Source organism: Antedon mediterranea, chromosome 5 (genome assembly GCF_964355755.1).
Source record: "Antedon mediterranea chromosome 5, ecAntMedi1.1, whole genome shotgun sequence".
NCBI lineage: Eukaryota > Metazoa > Echinodermata > Crinoidea > Comatulida > Antedonidae > Antedon > Antedon mediterranea.
Window position 1 is genome coordinate 22,787,271 of NC_092674.1, and position 13,923 is coordinate 22,801,193.

At 31.7% G+C, this 13,923-nt stretch overlaps 1 protein-coding gene and 1 long non-coding RNA gene across 2 annotated transcripts; both read right to left on the minus strand.

Moving 5' to 3' along the window:
* Window positions 1-7,436: 7,436 nt before the first annotated feature.
* On the minus strand, window positions 7,437-9,444 carry LOC140049819 (uncharacterized). Its single transcript, XM_072094768.1, has 4 exons — window positions 9,222-9,444; window positions 8,860-9,016; window positions 8,297-8,412; window positions 7,437-7,786 (listed from the first exon to the last, which is right to left on the minus strand). Exons 1-4 carry the CDS (start codon window positions 9,442-9,444, stop codon window positions 7,437-7,439), a joined length of 846 nt encoding a protein of 281 aa, XP_071950869.1.
* Window positions 9,445-9,840: 396 nt separating this feature from the next.
* Window positions 9,841-10,734, minus strand: LOC140049502 (uncharacterized). Its single transcript, XR_011845279.1, has 3 exons — window positions 10,694-10,734; window positions 10,260-10,301; window positions 9,841-9,892 (listed from the first exon to the last, which is right to left on the minus strand). It is a non-coding gene; the product is annotated as an uncharacterized lncRNA (long non-coding RNA).
* Between the last annotated feature and the right edge of the window lie 3,189 nt (window positions 10,735-13,923).

Here is a 13,923-nt window from a genome sequence, read left to right on the forward strand (position 1 = left end):
TATTAACATTTTCATTGTCAACATCATAATCATCAACATTTTCATAACATATCATTATTAGTTTTAAAATATAACTGAAATGTCATTGTTATTATCTTCTTAATTACCAACAATAGTAACATCACTATCATTATTTTCAATATAACTATTAACATTGTCATTTTAAACAATATAGATATTAACATCATATTAATCATTGCCATAGTCATTATTTAATTCCCATTTAAACTATATGATTATTATCACTATCTTTTCATCACTATAATTGCCAATTATTATGATTATTATTGTTATCCTTAACATCTTAATCATTAACATTGTCATCATTAACATCAAACAATTGACATTGCACCATAATATTAATCATAATCAACGCCATCACTTTGTTATCATTCAAAGATATGATTATTAACATATTGTCGTTGGTAATTTTATCTCAATCATCAACATTGCCATTCACTATCATCATTTGCAACAATCAAACTATTTAATTATCAACATTTCCAACTGTCATTTCCACATTGTCAGTATTGTTATTAAGTTCAACAATAAAACTATTTAACAATGTCATTGTTAACATCATCATCTTTTAATTGTCAATATTTGCATTATTTTTTATCAATAACTGTAATTTCTATCATTGTCAGTATTGTCATCATTTTCAAAAACTATTTAACAATGTACTTGTTAACATCATCATTGTTTTCATACGCGTCCAACAGCGAGCAAAAGCTCGCCAATTACAGGATGGTTAAACTATTATTTTTATAAATTATCAAAATTTTCATCATTTTTAACAATAGCTGTCATTTCTATCATTGTCAGTATTGTCATCATGTTGAACAATAAAACTATTGACATTGTAAACTGTTATTAACATCATCTTCAAATAATAATGATTGTTCGTATTTCAACCTCATAGCTTTATTGTTAATATGTGAACATCTTCAAACGTCATAAATAAGGTTATTTCACACTATGCATTGTTATCAATGTCAAAATAATCATCACAATTATAGTATTAAATAACGTCAGGATGAAGATTATCAAAATCAGATCGTCATCGAAAAAAACTAAAAAGATACATTAAAAAAAACATAAACTTCATCATCACATTCACATCATAATATTAAAGATGTATTGTCCCTTTGACTAATTCCAAAAAAATAAAGATTTCGAAAAAAAGTGGGTCATTTTGAAGTATCATAATAGTTATTAACTTGACTTCCAGTCAAAGTTTTCGATCAAAACATATCTCATAATGCAACGCGCTTGTTTGGCTACTCTGTATGCATAATCATAAACTTCCTCGCGATCTGTGTGAAAGGACCTTCTCAACCGTGACGAGTTGTAAACAATCCTAATTAGCATCATGCATACTCGTGGTTTGAAATCTTTGTTTACTTTCGCTAGCGACGATTTTCCAGACGAAATGTAATCAAATTAATTTACCTGTTAATTACGTAAACTAGTTGTTTTTGGCTCGAATTATTGACTTAAAGTGAATAACTCTAATATTACTTTGATGTGGCCAATTTCAATTTAGAATATTTTGACCTTCATTTTTTTTTTTAAGGGACAATACATCTTTAACATATTGATCAGCAACGTAATCATCATCATCATCATCATCATATTACTATATTAATATTTAATACAGTGTCATTTTTTTTATCCTCGTCTTTTTCTATGTGTTTAAAAAAATGTAGTCTTTTTCATTACTGTAGTATTCGGTTCGTTGAAGATTATTGTTAAAAAAACATATAATGTTTAAGGTGGGTGCAAACAAATCGTATACTATTATTCTCATAGTAAATGTATGTTAATTATTGAACTGTAATATATTGTTGACATTTTTGTACATTGTTGGTTGATAATAGTTTGTAAATTTATGCCTATCCCCAAAAAGAAGATAGAAAATAAATAATATAATACGTAGCTAACATGTGTTTTATTTGAGAATTGATTGTCAGCTGTTTGCGTACTTAGTCAAATAGAAACAATGTTTTAGTAAAGGTTTGGATAAATCTATTCGAGTCAGTGTTACCCTGACAAAGTTTGTTAGTTGATATACCCAGCTTACAACCTACTAGTATCCTGAAAAGGATATTATACAAATTCTTCGTGAATGACTTTTACAAGGAGAACCCCTTAAGAAAATCAGAAAGAGAAGCACTTTATCAAGGGATTTATGTCGCTTCCATTAGGCCTACAGCTGCTGCGAGTCCAGCAAAAATAACACAGTGTTGGGTGAACGACTCGAAGCGTATATTAATCAGGTACAGAGCCTGTTGTTTGAAGATGAATATATGTACTTTACACCACCGTGAACACATCCACAAGAAATGTAAAATAATTTTTTTAACCGCCAGAGACAACACGGAATACCAGGTGGCAATATTATCACGCAATGATTGGCAAAACAACGGCTATCAAAGGTAAAACATAACTCTTCTTCTGTATTTGGATAAGAACTTAACATAAACATATCGCATCCCCAGAGTGAATGTAAATACACAAACGATATACCAATAATTTAAATTAAAAGTGCGTACAATATATAGAATTCAAGTAGGCTACATACTTTCTAAAGCGTGGTTCCCACTAGCGACGTAACACAAGAACGTAACGCAACGCAAGTGAATTGACCAATCTCAAGCGATGACTTATTCGCTTGTGATTGCTAACTGTCTATAACTTCGCTTGTCATTGGTTAAAACGCTTGCGTTGCGTTTACGTCCTTGCGTTACGTTCTAGTGGGAACCAAGCTTTAGCAAAGTTACGAAGAAACTATAAGAAAACTAAATAGGTCTAATATCTATGCTATGATTTCTATAACAAATCGGCTAAGGGTAAGGTCTTTTGATGTTTCCAAAAAGCGAATGTGATCTATTACTAATGTGATGCATCACAAAATGTAATATACCGATAGTGTAATGTAATGGAACAGGATAGATTACTATGTTTTTTTGTCGTACGATCCATTCTTAAGAGTCGCGGCAACAAATAAATCGGCGTTTATAAATTACCAAAGGCAATCATAATGTCTAAGAAAATATATAATGATGAATTTCATAGGAATTATTATTTTAATAATCGCCCACGACCAAAATTAAATTGTGTAATGTGAAGCATTGACCTAGTTTAACACATCTTAATCTTTAGTGATCTGTGTGAAAACGCACGATCTATCTAAAAGTGAGCTTTTAGTGTCCGTCGTTGACCTTTACGGTCATTCTCTAAGCGCATCGATGCAGCGTTGTATCTGTTTATAGGTGCAATTAATTTTGTTTTGTGTGCCTTACACCACTTTTTTTCAAATTCACAATGTGAACTTGTTAACAACAGGCTTTATTTTACACACCGTGTGTATATATTCTTGGGAGACAGAGCCATCTATGGCTCTGTTGGGAGACGCTATGCAGCGCCACCAGTCATCTGGTGGTTGTTGACGTTTCCGTTGTATCATCCTCATCCCTCTGCTTCTGCTCCTGCTTGCTTTTTCATCAAACTATCATAAATGTGTGGAAGGTCATATTATTCTAAGTCTATATTAATGCTGTCTCCTTTTTTGTTGCCTATATAGCTTTTTAATTTTTTCGGTCTGTGATTCTATTTCAATCGCATTTCCAGCCTTTGTTCAAACACTTTTATTTATTCGGAGACAGATGAGTTGATGCAATAGCATATATTTAAGATGTTCAATTAATCAATTTATTTGGAAATTAGATATTTACATCGGTGACACACACCATACCTATATTGTTTCTAACACAATACATAAATAATACAATATGAAAGAATGTTTTTAGTCGCGTGCAACGCGACTCTACATCTCACTATGTCGGTCGGTTGGTTGGTCGATCGGTAAACACTAACTTGTATATGACCTTATATTGATATCAGTTTAATCTAGCTAAGATAATTTTTCACAGTATATTCCTTATGGCCAGGAATCGATGTGGTTATGTTTTCACGGTGCGCAATAAAACATTACGCGGTCTACGCACGATTTAATGAAATCATGTTTGTAATCATATCTACACAAGCATGAATCACAATTAAATAAAATTTGGTACTCATAAATTTCAGGACATAAATCATCATTTGGCAATACAATTACGTGCGTAGCGCATGTAACGCATGCGTATACGCGCTTAACATTTTAAAAATTTATTTTCGATGAAATAAGAGTACGTTTCAGGCAATTTTAAGCGTTTAAAAATTTGCCATGAGTGCGCAGATTTTTGGACGCGCATTGCGCGTTAAATGTTAATACGAACTCTTTTTGCCCGATTTCTGTTTTCTTGACTTACTTTTCCACTCGAAATTACGTTATACGAGCACGTCAAAAGTGACAGGCTACGCACGTGTAAATTAAAAAAAATATAAATGTTTTAAACATTTTCAACATTTTTAAACATGTTCAGCAATTTCGGTCGGTTGGTCGATCGGTCGGTAAACACTAACTTGAGCACGCGACTGCAGCCATCTATATGGCCTTGTTTTTTTACTTTAGTGCGTTCGTAGGTAGCCTATAATTATTCTATCAAATTTTAGCACATTTTACATACCCAGAATTTTACAACGTTAAATGTACTTTCTTTTGGCCCTTCCATACTACGTACAACAGAGGCTCCATTGTAATGTTTGTATGATATGCATATAATATATACAACTTGGAAAAATATTATAACATTAAATCTAAAATCTTAACAACTATAACAAACCTACTGAAAATTGAGCTAGATCAATACTTTTTTATTTTGATAAAATATATTTTAAACTGTAATAGGCTAGATCATCTATATCTCATATTATTAATTGTAAAATGATGTTTATTTTGTCTTATTTGGAAATGCAGAACTATAGAATGAAACTATTACGTCAATTTCTAGTTTAGTCTAGTAGTTTTAACTAAATCATTCACCCATCGGATGATCTTGGTTTTGAAGCTGCTGATGTCCATTCATTTTATTTTTCATTAAGTTTAAAGATGAAATAATTATTTCAAAGAGGGCCAATATCACTGTTGAGGAGACACGTTAGGGAACCAACACAGACAGTATCTGTGTGAATAGGGACTGGCAATAGTGTTTTAAAACATACTGATTTTCTTTCGTTTCATAGAAAAGTATACCCTTAAAATGGATTTGAAATGGATTTTCGATTTTTTTCATTTTAGAATGATGTTTTGGGGGCTATTAGGTGTTGCTAGAATGTATATTGTTACAAAATATAAATTGGCCCTTTTGGGGAAAGCCCCATTTGAAAATCAAAAAAATTCGCGGGTGACGTCACTTTGCGAATATATTCCTATCCCTCCAATGGAAAATTTGCAGTTTTTTGGCTATAACTCTTGAAATCTATGGAGTATTTTCTAAAAAATGCTTGTGCATTTGCAGAAATGTATTTAGAATTTTTTTAGATAAAATTATTACCGTATAAACGGTTATTCATCGAGTAAATGACGATTTAAAATCTTAAAATCAACGGTTTTTGTCTGGCAATACCTAAGTTGGCCTGGCAACGTTGTCCGGGATACAGCTCCGTGCGCAATGATGCGTATCCATATTTTCCGTTCGTGTATTTTGTATATCGTTCGTAATTTATACTGCTAAAATTGGTTAGTTTCTTTAGTTTTTAGTTTAGCAGAATTAAATTAGTAATATGAGATGATAATTTATTTGTCACGAATCAGGCAGTTCGAAAACGAATTTTATTCATATTTTACTTTGGCTTGACAATGAGCGCAGCAAGTTGTTGATATCGCTTTGGTCCTTGGATACACATGAAACGGAGCCTCGCCCGCATGATGTGGGTGGTGGATCGACCCCGCGCTCTGATTGGGGGCCTAGGCCTAGTAAAGGTTTGGGAGGTAGGCCTTCTAAATTCGGGTTTTAGAACAAACGAAGTACATTTTAGGGACCTATATTTCAAAAACATTAGATATTGAATAAATTAGTATTAGTGTCAACGCTTCGCGTATCTTTCCAGGCCGTCGATCATTCACTGACTATCGGGCGGCATACACGCCTCGATATCATCGTATGTATATGTGACGTCGTGAATATAGAGGCTTCCGAAGGCCGTTGAAATAGAATATTGCAATGGCGTGAGTAATTTTCGCTAATTTACCATGGTATCTTAAAATTTCGTTTTTACTCAAAATACTATACATTTTGTTTTTATTTGTGTGGGTTTGTGTTAATTTGATACATTTAAATAACATGTGTGAATTTCTTGAAAATCGAAATTCCATTTCAGGTCCATTTTAAGGATTCTCCTCTGAATATGTGTTGGCCTTAGTGTTATAACATATCCCTGTAACGGGGGGCGCTTCGGAAAAATGGTCTTATGATAGAGGTATAATCTGAATAGATGTGTCCTGGGGCGGATTGCTATAACCGGTCTTAGCGCTTAGCCGGCTATAATTTGTGACGTAGCAAGTAGTCTTACATTATAGACCATTGCTATACCGCGGTCTAACCTGTAAACGGTCTTTAAAATTAAAGCCTACTCGAAGGAGTCTTAAAACAGTCTTAAACCTCTCTTTTTTTTTTGCTTTTACGTATTATTTATCGTCAAAGACAACCAATAGAACGAGTTTTAAGTGTTAAATCAAATAATAACGGTGATTTTATTCTTATATAGCCCTAGAATAGATTTTCTTGCGTAGAAATGTACGTACTGTTAAAATTGTGAATTGAACAAGCGTGACGAACATTACCTTATTTGGTATTCTACGCGCAAAGTACGCCCACAATTTGTTACTTTACGTGGTCTTATCTAAGACTGTTTTATAGCAATGGTCTAACAGGGGTGGCTTTAGTAAGACCGTCTATCAGATAAAGCCGGCTTTAATCGGGGAGTTAAGACCATTAGTTAAGACTGTTTTATAGCAATCCGCCCCTGGAAATAGGGATGTCGTAAATGAGTGGTTACCGTGTACTTTCCTCTACTCATACATTTTAATAACCTTCGTCATCATAACCAAAATACAATACTGTAAACAACGCGAGATGAAAGTGGGAGTCATTGTTTAAGTAACATGTACCACATCCATATTCGAAAGCTGTACATTCTGACCATTTGATGCACAGTGTGCCACATTTTATTAGGCTATATCTATTTTTGCTTTGTTGGTTGTGAATTCCACATGGACTACCTTTCCGTCTCAACTTGAAACATGCCGTTTTATTGACTAAATGAAAGAAAAAATGATTAGTATCTACTTCTGTTAAATCAGGATACTGATATCCAGGGGCTGTTGTACTTTCTGCTTACTAGATGATATCTTTACTAGTATCATTTCATGATAGTCTTAAACTCTGTCATTTAGGTAAGCCTAGTTACCAAGTTGTATTAAAGTTAGTATACATATTTAATGAAAGTATGTTTAAATGTAGTTAGAGAATTTTTATTTTAAAATAGGTCTATACTGGATTTCTGATTTCAATACAGAAGTTTGTTCTCAACTCACTAAATGCAGTGTTTATTGAAGAAGGTGATTCTGCCATATTAGCATCAGTGGCTGGCATTACATGTAGGCCATCATAAGGATTCGTAGTACTAAGTGCTGCTACTGCCCCAAGGGCGTCGCCTGCATACGTGTATTTAAACATACTACCTGAATTTTCCCGCGTATACAAGAAGTTTCCAATAACCATTAAATAATAAGATCCTAGATAGGAAAGCGTTGGCACAATTTGTTGTTTGTTACTCCCATCAGAATTGACTGACCACACTTCGGTGTTTGTTACATCCGTCCAGAATATAACTTGACCTACAAAGTAGAAATTAAACAGAGTAGGCCTAGGAATAATTTTTTGTTTAATTGTTTCTCTATCACCACCACCCAATGACCTCCTAAAGAGATGAAAACGTATAATTAGGCTTTTCAACAGTAGGACGATATGTATTATAGCCCTACTAATTTCAGTATCTCCTCACCAAGTCACATGAAATAATTAAAACAAAGCCACGGCTAAAATTAAAACCGATGTAACCAGCTATACTAATCTTACTAACCCGACCAACATTCAATAAAAACAAATGTGGTGTATGTCGCTTTCTATAGCATAGAAACAATTTCAACTACGAAAGTTGGGCCCAAAAATGTTTACAAAATATATGTTTAGCAATAATTGTTGTTAAATTAAGCTCCGTTTAAAAGATTACAAATCAGTATTCGAACTTTAAAGTCTATATTGTTGTGTTTTTGTTTGTTTATATGTTTTTTGGCAATAAAGAATACGATAAGAAATTGAACTTGTTATGAGAAGTGTAGCCCTACCTGCATGGTCTACTGAGAGGCCATCACATATTCCATTTACAACAACCGAAAAGGTATTCGGGTTGTCTCTATGAAATCTTTGTATTGAATCGTAATGTAGACAGTAATAAATGTATCTGAAAAGTCAACAAGTATGGGTTCTGTAATTGGAAATTCTTGAAGTTATTTCGGTAGAAATTCTGTATTTTGCTTCAATAGTAGGCTATTAGACCGTGTTTCCACAGCCATAACAAAAATATCGGTTAATGATTTAACCAATCAAATATTTTTTTTAATATAGTGCGCATGATCAGTCATTGCCGAACTACCAAACTCTCAATGTTCTTCAAGTGAAAGGTTAAAAATTATCTCATTTATCCGATAATTATCTGATTTGAATTATTATAAGTTATTTTTATGGAAATTGGATACTTTATTGGATAATTATCTTATTTATTACTATTTTTGGCTGCGGAAACACTGACTTAAAATAAAGACTACATTTGATTACTTTCAAATTAAAATCTTAAATAGACATAGTATGAAAAAAAGTTATGTATGAATGCTTAATATATCAGCCGTACCCAGAACTTTCGTCAAAATCCATCGAAATGACAGATCCCGTCATAAATAGACCTTGGTTATTCATTCCATTAACGTCACAAATCGACATTTCGCTTAATGCATATGCAACGAAATAAACATTCTGACGTTCCACATCTAAACTCATAGAATATGCTCCTGAAATAGTCAAATGATGTTTTAAAGCGATATTTAGATATACTCGACGGTCAAATACGTCCAATAACCATCAGCTCTTTATCAATCATTTAAAGTTACCAGGAACCTAAAACTACAATTACCATTCTTTTCTCTGGATTGTAAGAATTGTTTAAAGGCCGGGTGGCAGTTAATAATCAATTGGACAATTTGAGTTAATACTTACCCATATTTATAACAACTTCATAGTTTGTACCATCTAATGCTATTTTCATGATTTTTACAGGATCCGCCCAATAAACCATTTCATTAACAGGATTGTACGCCATTGCATATGAATTGCATACATAAGGAATGTCGGTAAAGACGAGGGATTGGCTTTGAATATCATCAGATTCCGTGTATGTGTAAGATATTTTACGATTTCCTAGGCTGGAAGTCAGAATCATGTAACCTACAAATACATTGAGGAAAATGGTTAACCACGATGATGTCAATAAAATTGGCCATTTCTCGTTATGTTTGAATTTTTCAAAAGTATGTTAAAAGCGGATTAAACCATGAGGATATAATTTAAATTTTAAAGATTAAAACATGAGAAATGAAGATTAATTAAATCAGAAGTTAGGCCTATTTTGTAGTTTTAATAAAGTTAATCACTTCCATAGAAAAAATCCTCTCAAAAATAATGTTTATAAAATCACATAATAAATTGTTAAATTAAATTAAAAATCCATTTTTTGCTTTAAAATAGAGTTTTTTCATGTAAATAAATATTTTTTTAGATCCAATTTTTGGTCAAAGTGAATAAATGCGGGCGTAAAATATATACGTTAGTTTAAAACTAACCTTCAGGTGGATTTGATTGACATGCTTGATTAGTTGTAGCTGTATCTGCTTTAGAAAATAAAAATAATATTATTTTTATTTTTCACATTTGGCCAATGATTGCTAACAGTAAATTAGTCACCGTCTTATCAGATAGATGGTAATCCCCCCGATTCAGGGGATATTTTGTGGACCAATTCACCGGGATAATACCTACTCGTCTCGATTATGAACACAGGCAAACTGTTTATACTGGACGTAAGGTTTATAGTCCTTATCCGAGAAGACTTGCTTCACCATCAAAACTATGGGGCGAGGGAGTCAGTCTAGAACTGACTCATATTGGCTTAGTCTCTAAACGACTTTTCTAATAATCAAACCTTTTATTTAACAATTATGTATTATTATTAAAAATATAAATAGTAGTAAAACTCACGTTGCGGACTTGATTGTTGAATTGTTTGATCGAGAGTGGTACCTAATTTTATTGAATTGAAATATCGCTTTAAACTTTATATTTAAAACACATCTAAGTCATTATTGTCTTTTTGGTTGATTGACTGATTTTGTATTCTGCGTCTGACATTAAATGACAGAAATAATTGATACATTAAGAAAGAGTTTACCTTCCGACAAAGTGTGTTGAAAAATATGTTTGTTTGTCTCGTTGGATTGAGAACATATTTTAATTCGTTGAAAGATGTCCATTCAACTATAGCTCTATTTCATTGAAGTTAACAGTCTACATCTATTAAATCATGAACATATTCTCCTCCATTTAACTCATAAGTATGGAATATTCGTATAATTTAAAAATAAAAACTCACTGAAACATTTTTATCTGTGTGATACAATTAAATTTAGACTCACTTTGCTTTGAACTCGTCAATTGTTGAGTTGTTAGATCATATGTAGTACCTAGATAGATTACAAATAATTATTATGAAAGACAAATATATTTTAAATACTGATAGGTGATTAGGGAATGTTTTAAATTACGTTTTTATCTGTATGTGAATATTGGTGTTGGGACTAATTTTCTAAGCTCTATTTTATTTTATGGAATAGTATACTGTTCAGTATATTCAAGTGATGAAAACATTCAATCCATAAACATTTATTATTTGTACTGTATATTGTATAAATTAATCGGTTGGAACAGTTTTTGGATACAATTCGATTTTAACTCACTTTGCTGAGAACTTGATTGTTGAATTGTTGGATCAGATGCGTTAGCTACATTAAAAATATATCAATTGTATCATATCATTAATTAAATAACACTATGGTGAATTCTTCTAAATATCTATATTTCATTGAATGGAATAGTATACAGTATCTTTCAAGTCATTAACATTTACTATTTGTAAGTCTAAAACAGTTTTGGGTCTGGTAGATACAATTAGATTTTAACTCACTTTGCTGAGAACTTGATTGTTGAGTTTTTGGATCAGATGCTGTACATTACAAATATATCATTAAAGACAAATATATTTGAATATAATAATAGCACTACGGTTCATTCTTCTAACTAGCTCTATTTCATTGAATGGAATAGTATACAGTATCTTTCAAGTAATGAACATTTACTATTTGTAAGTCTATATTGTATAAAATAATACTTTGAAACAGTTTTTGATCTGATAGATACAATTCAATTCAACTCACTTTGATGAGAACTTGATTGTTGAGCTGTTGGATCAGATGTTGTAGCTATACATTACAAATACATTATTAAGACAAATATATATATTTAAATATAATAACACTATGTTAAATTCTTCTAACTAGCTCTATTTCATTGAATGGAATTGTATACAGTATCTTTCAAGTAATAAACATTTACAATTTGTAAGTCTATATTGTATAAAATAATACTTTGAAACAGATTTTGATCTGATAGATACAATTCAATTCAACTCACTTTGCTGAGAACTTGATTGTTGAGTTGTTTGATCAGATGTTGTAGCTATACATTACAAATACATTATTAAGACAAATATATATATTCAAATATAATAACACTATGTTAAATTCTTCTAACTAGCTCTATTTCATTGAATGGAATTGTATACAGTATCTTTCAAGTAATGAACATTTACTATTTGTAAGTCTATATTGTATAAAATAATACTTTGAAACAGTTTTTGATCTGATAGATACAATTCAATTCAACTCACTTTGCTGAGAACTTGATTGTTGAGTTGTTTGATCAGATGTTGTAGCTATACATTACAAATACATCATTAAAGACAAATATATATATTTAAATATAATAACACGATGTTAAATTCTTCTAACTAGCTCTATTTCATTGAATGGAATGGTATACAGTATCTTTCTAGTAATGAACATTTACTATTTGTAAGTCTATATTGTATAAATACTCGTTTTAAACAGTTCTGGATCTGATAGATTCAATTAGATTTAAACTCACTTTGCTGATAATTTGATTGTTGAGTTGATGTATGGGATGCGGTAGCTATCAAATTACAAAAAAAAACAAGAATATTAAAATACACTATGGGTTTTTTTTTTCATACACTGATGATATTTAGATAAGTTACGACAAAGAAACGTCATTGAGGTATTGTTTTGTAAAGTAATATTTCCTAGATTTTACTATACTACAAGTAGCTTTTGCTTTGGGTAATAATTTTTTCCAGACAAGTTATATAATATAAATGATTTAAGTTTTCTTTTTCTTATTTCGTTAACTTTGTTAAAAACAATATTCATATTATTGAACTCTTTCCTTGGCCACTGTTGTTGCAGAGTATTAAAATTGACTTCATACAGCTTCTTACCTTGTTGCAATGTGGAAGGCAGACCTGTTGTTTAAATCAATATTATAAATAATAATTTTGAATAGCAGTAGTAAAATATAAATTAATAATTCTTTTATTTTATTTTGTATTTATTTTGTGTTATACAGTATTGTACTTAATCGTATTTGACAATTTGGTAGACGTTTTTTAACAAATGTATGCCTATCCAAAATAAACGCGCCTTTTATAGTTTTAGACTCACCTTCCTGGGAAGTTGTTCGTTTAGTTGTTAAATCAAGGGTAGTACCTAATTGTTTAAATAAAAATATTTTGTAACAAAAATGATATTGTTGTAGCTATGGAAGGGAAGAGTTATTGAATTTAACGTTTGATGAACCAATACTAACTCTGGAATTAAATCATAATATAAAAGTGAGCGTCATTACGGTAATGGTTAGTAGAGCGGTTAATGCGTGGTTCCCACTAGAGACGTAACGCACAACAACGTAACGCAACTTAAAGCGTGGTTCTCACTAGAACGCAACGCAACGTAACGCAGCGACGAATCGACGCAAAGTGCTATATATACGTCCTTGCGTTGCTTAAGGAAACAATTGTGCACTTTGGAAGAAAGCATGAAACTTTCCATAATAATCCTCTGATATGTGCCCTAGATATAAAATTGGCTGAAATTGTATATTTTGACGGCCAATTAAGATGGCGAAAACAAGGAGGTCTTATTTTGGGGTCTATTTTTTGTGCGATAATTTGGTATTATAGAGTGGAAATGTCATGCTTCTTCAAGTGCACGAATCGTCTCTAAAGTCAACCTTAGTCATTCTACTACAGTATGTGTTTTAGGCACATTTCAAGAATATTTTGTTAGATCAAAGTACTTAGAAATTGTAACTTTTTCCATAATAGTTTTAATGTTCTGAATATACCAAACCAATCAAATCAAGCGACAGCTGTTATTTTATTTGTTGTTAATGACTAGTTTCTTGATGCTTTGTTGCAATTGTGTAATTGTAATAATATAGTTATTATATTTTGTTACTGTGAACGTACCAGTATATAATACGTGTAGCCCATCAGACGGATGAGTTGTGCTTAGTGTTGCTACTGCTCCAAGCGCGTCGCCTGCATACGTGTATTTAAACATACTACCTGAATTCTCCCGCGTATACAAGAAGTTTCCAACAACCATTAAATAAAATGATCCCAGATAAAAAAACGTTGGCACAATTTTTTGTTTGTTGCTTCCATCAGAATTTACTGACCATACTTCTGTGTTTGTTACGTCCGTCCAAAATATCATTTGACCTGAAATGA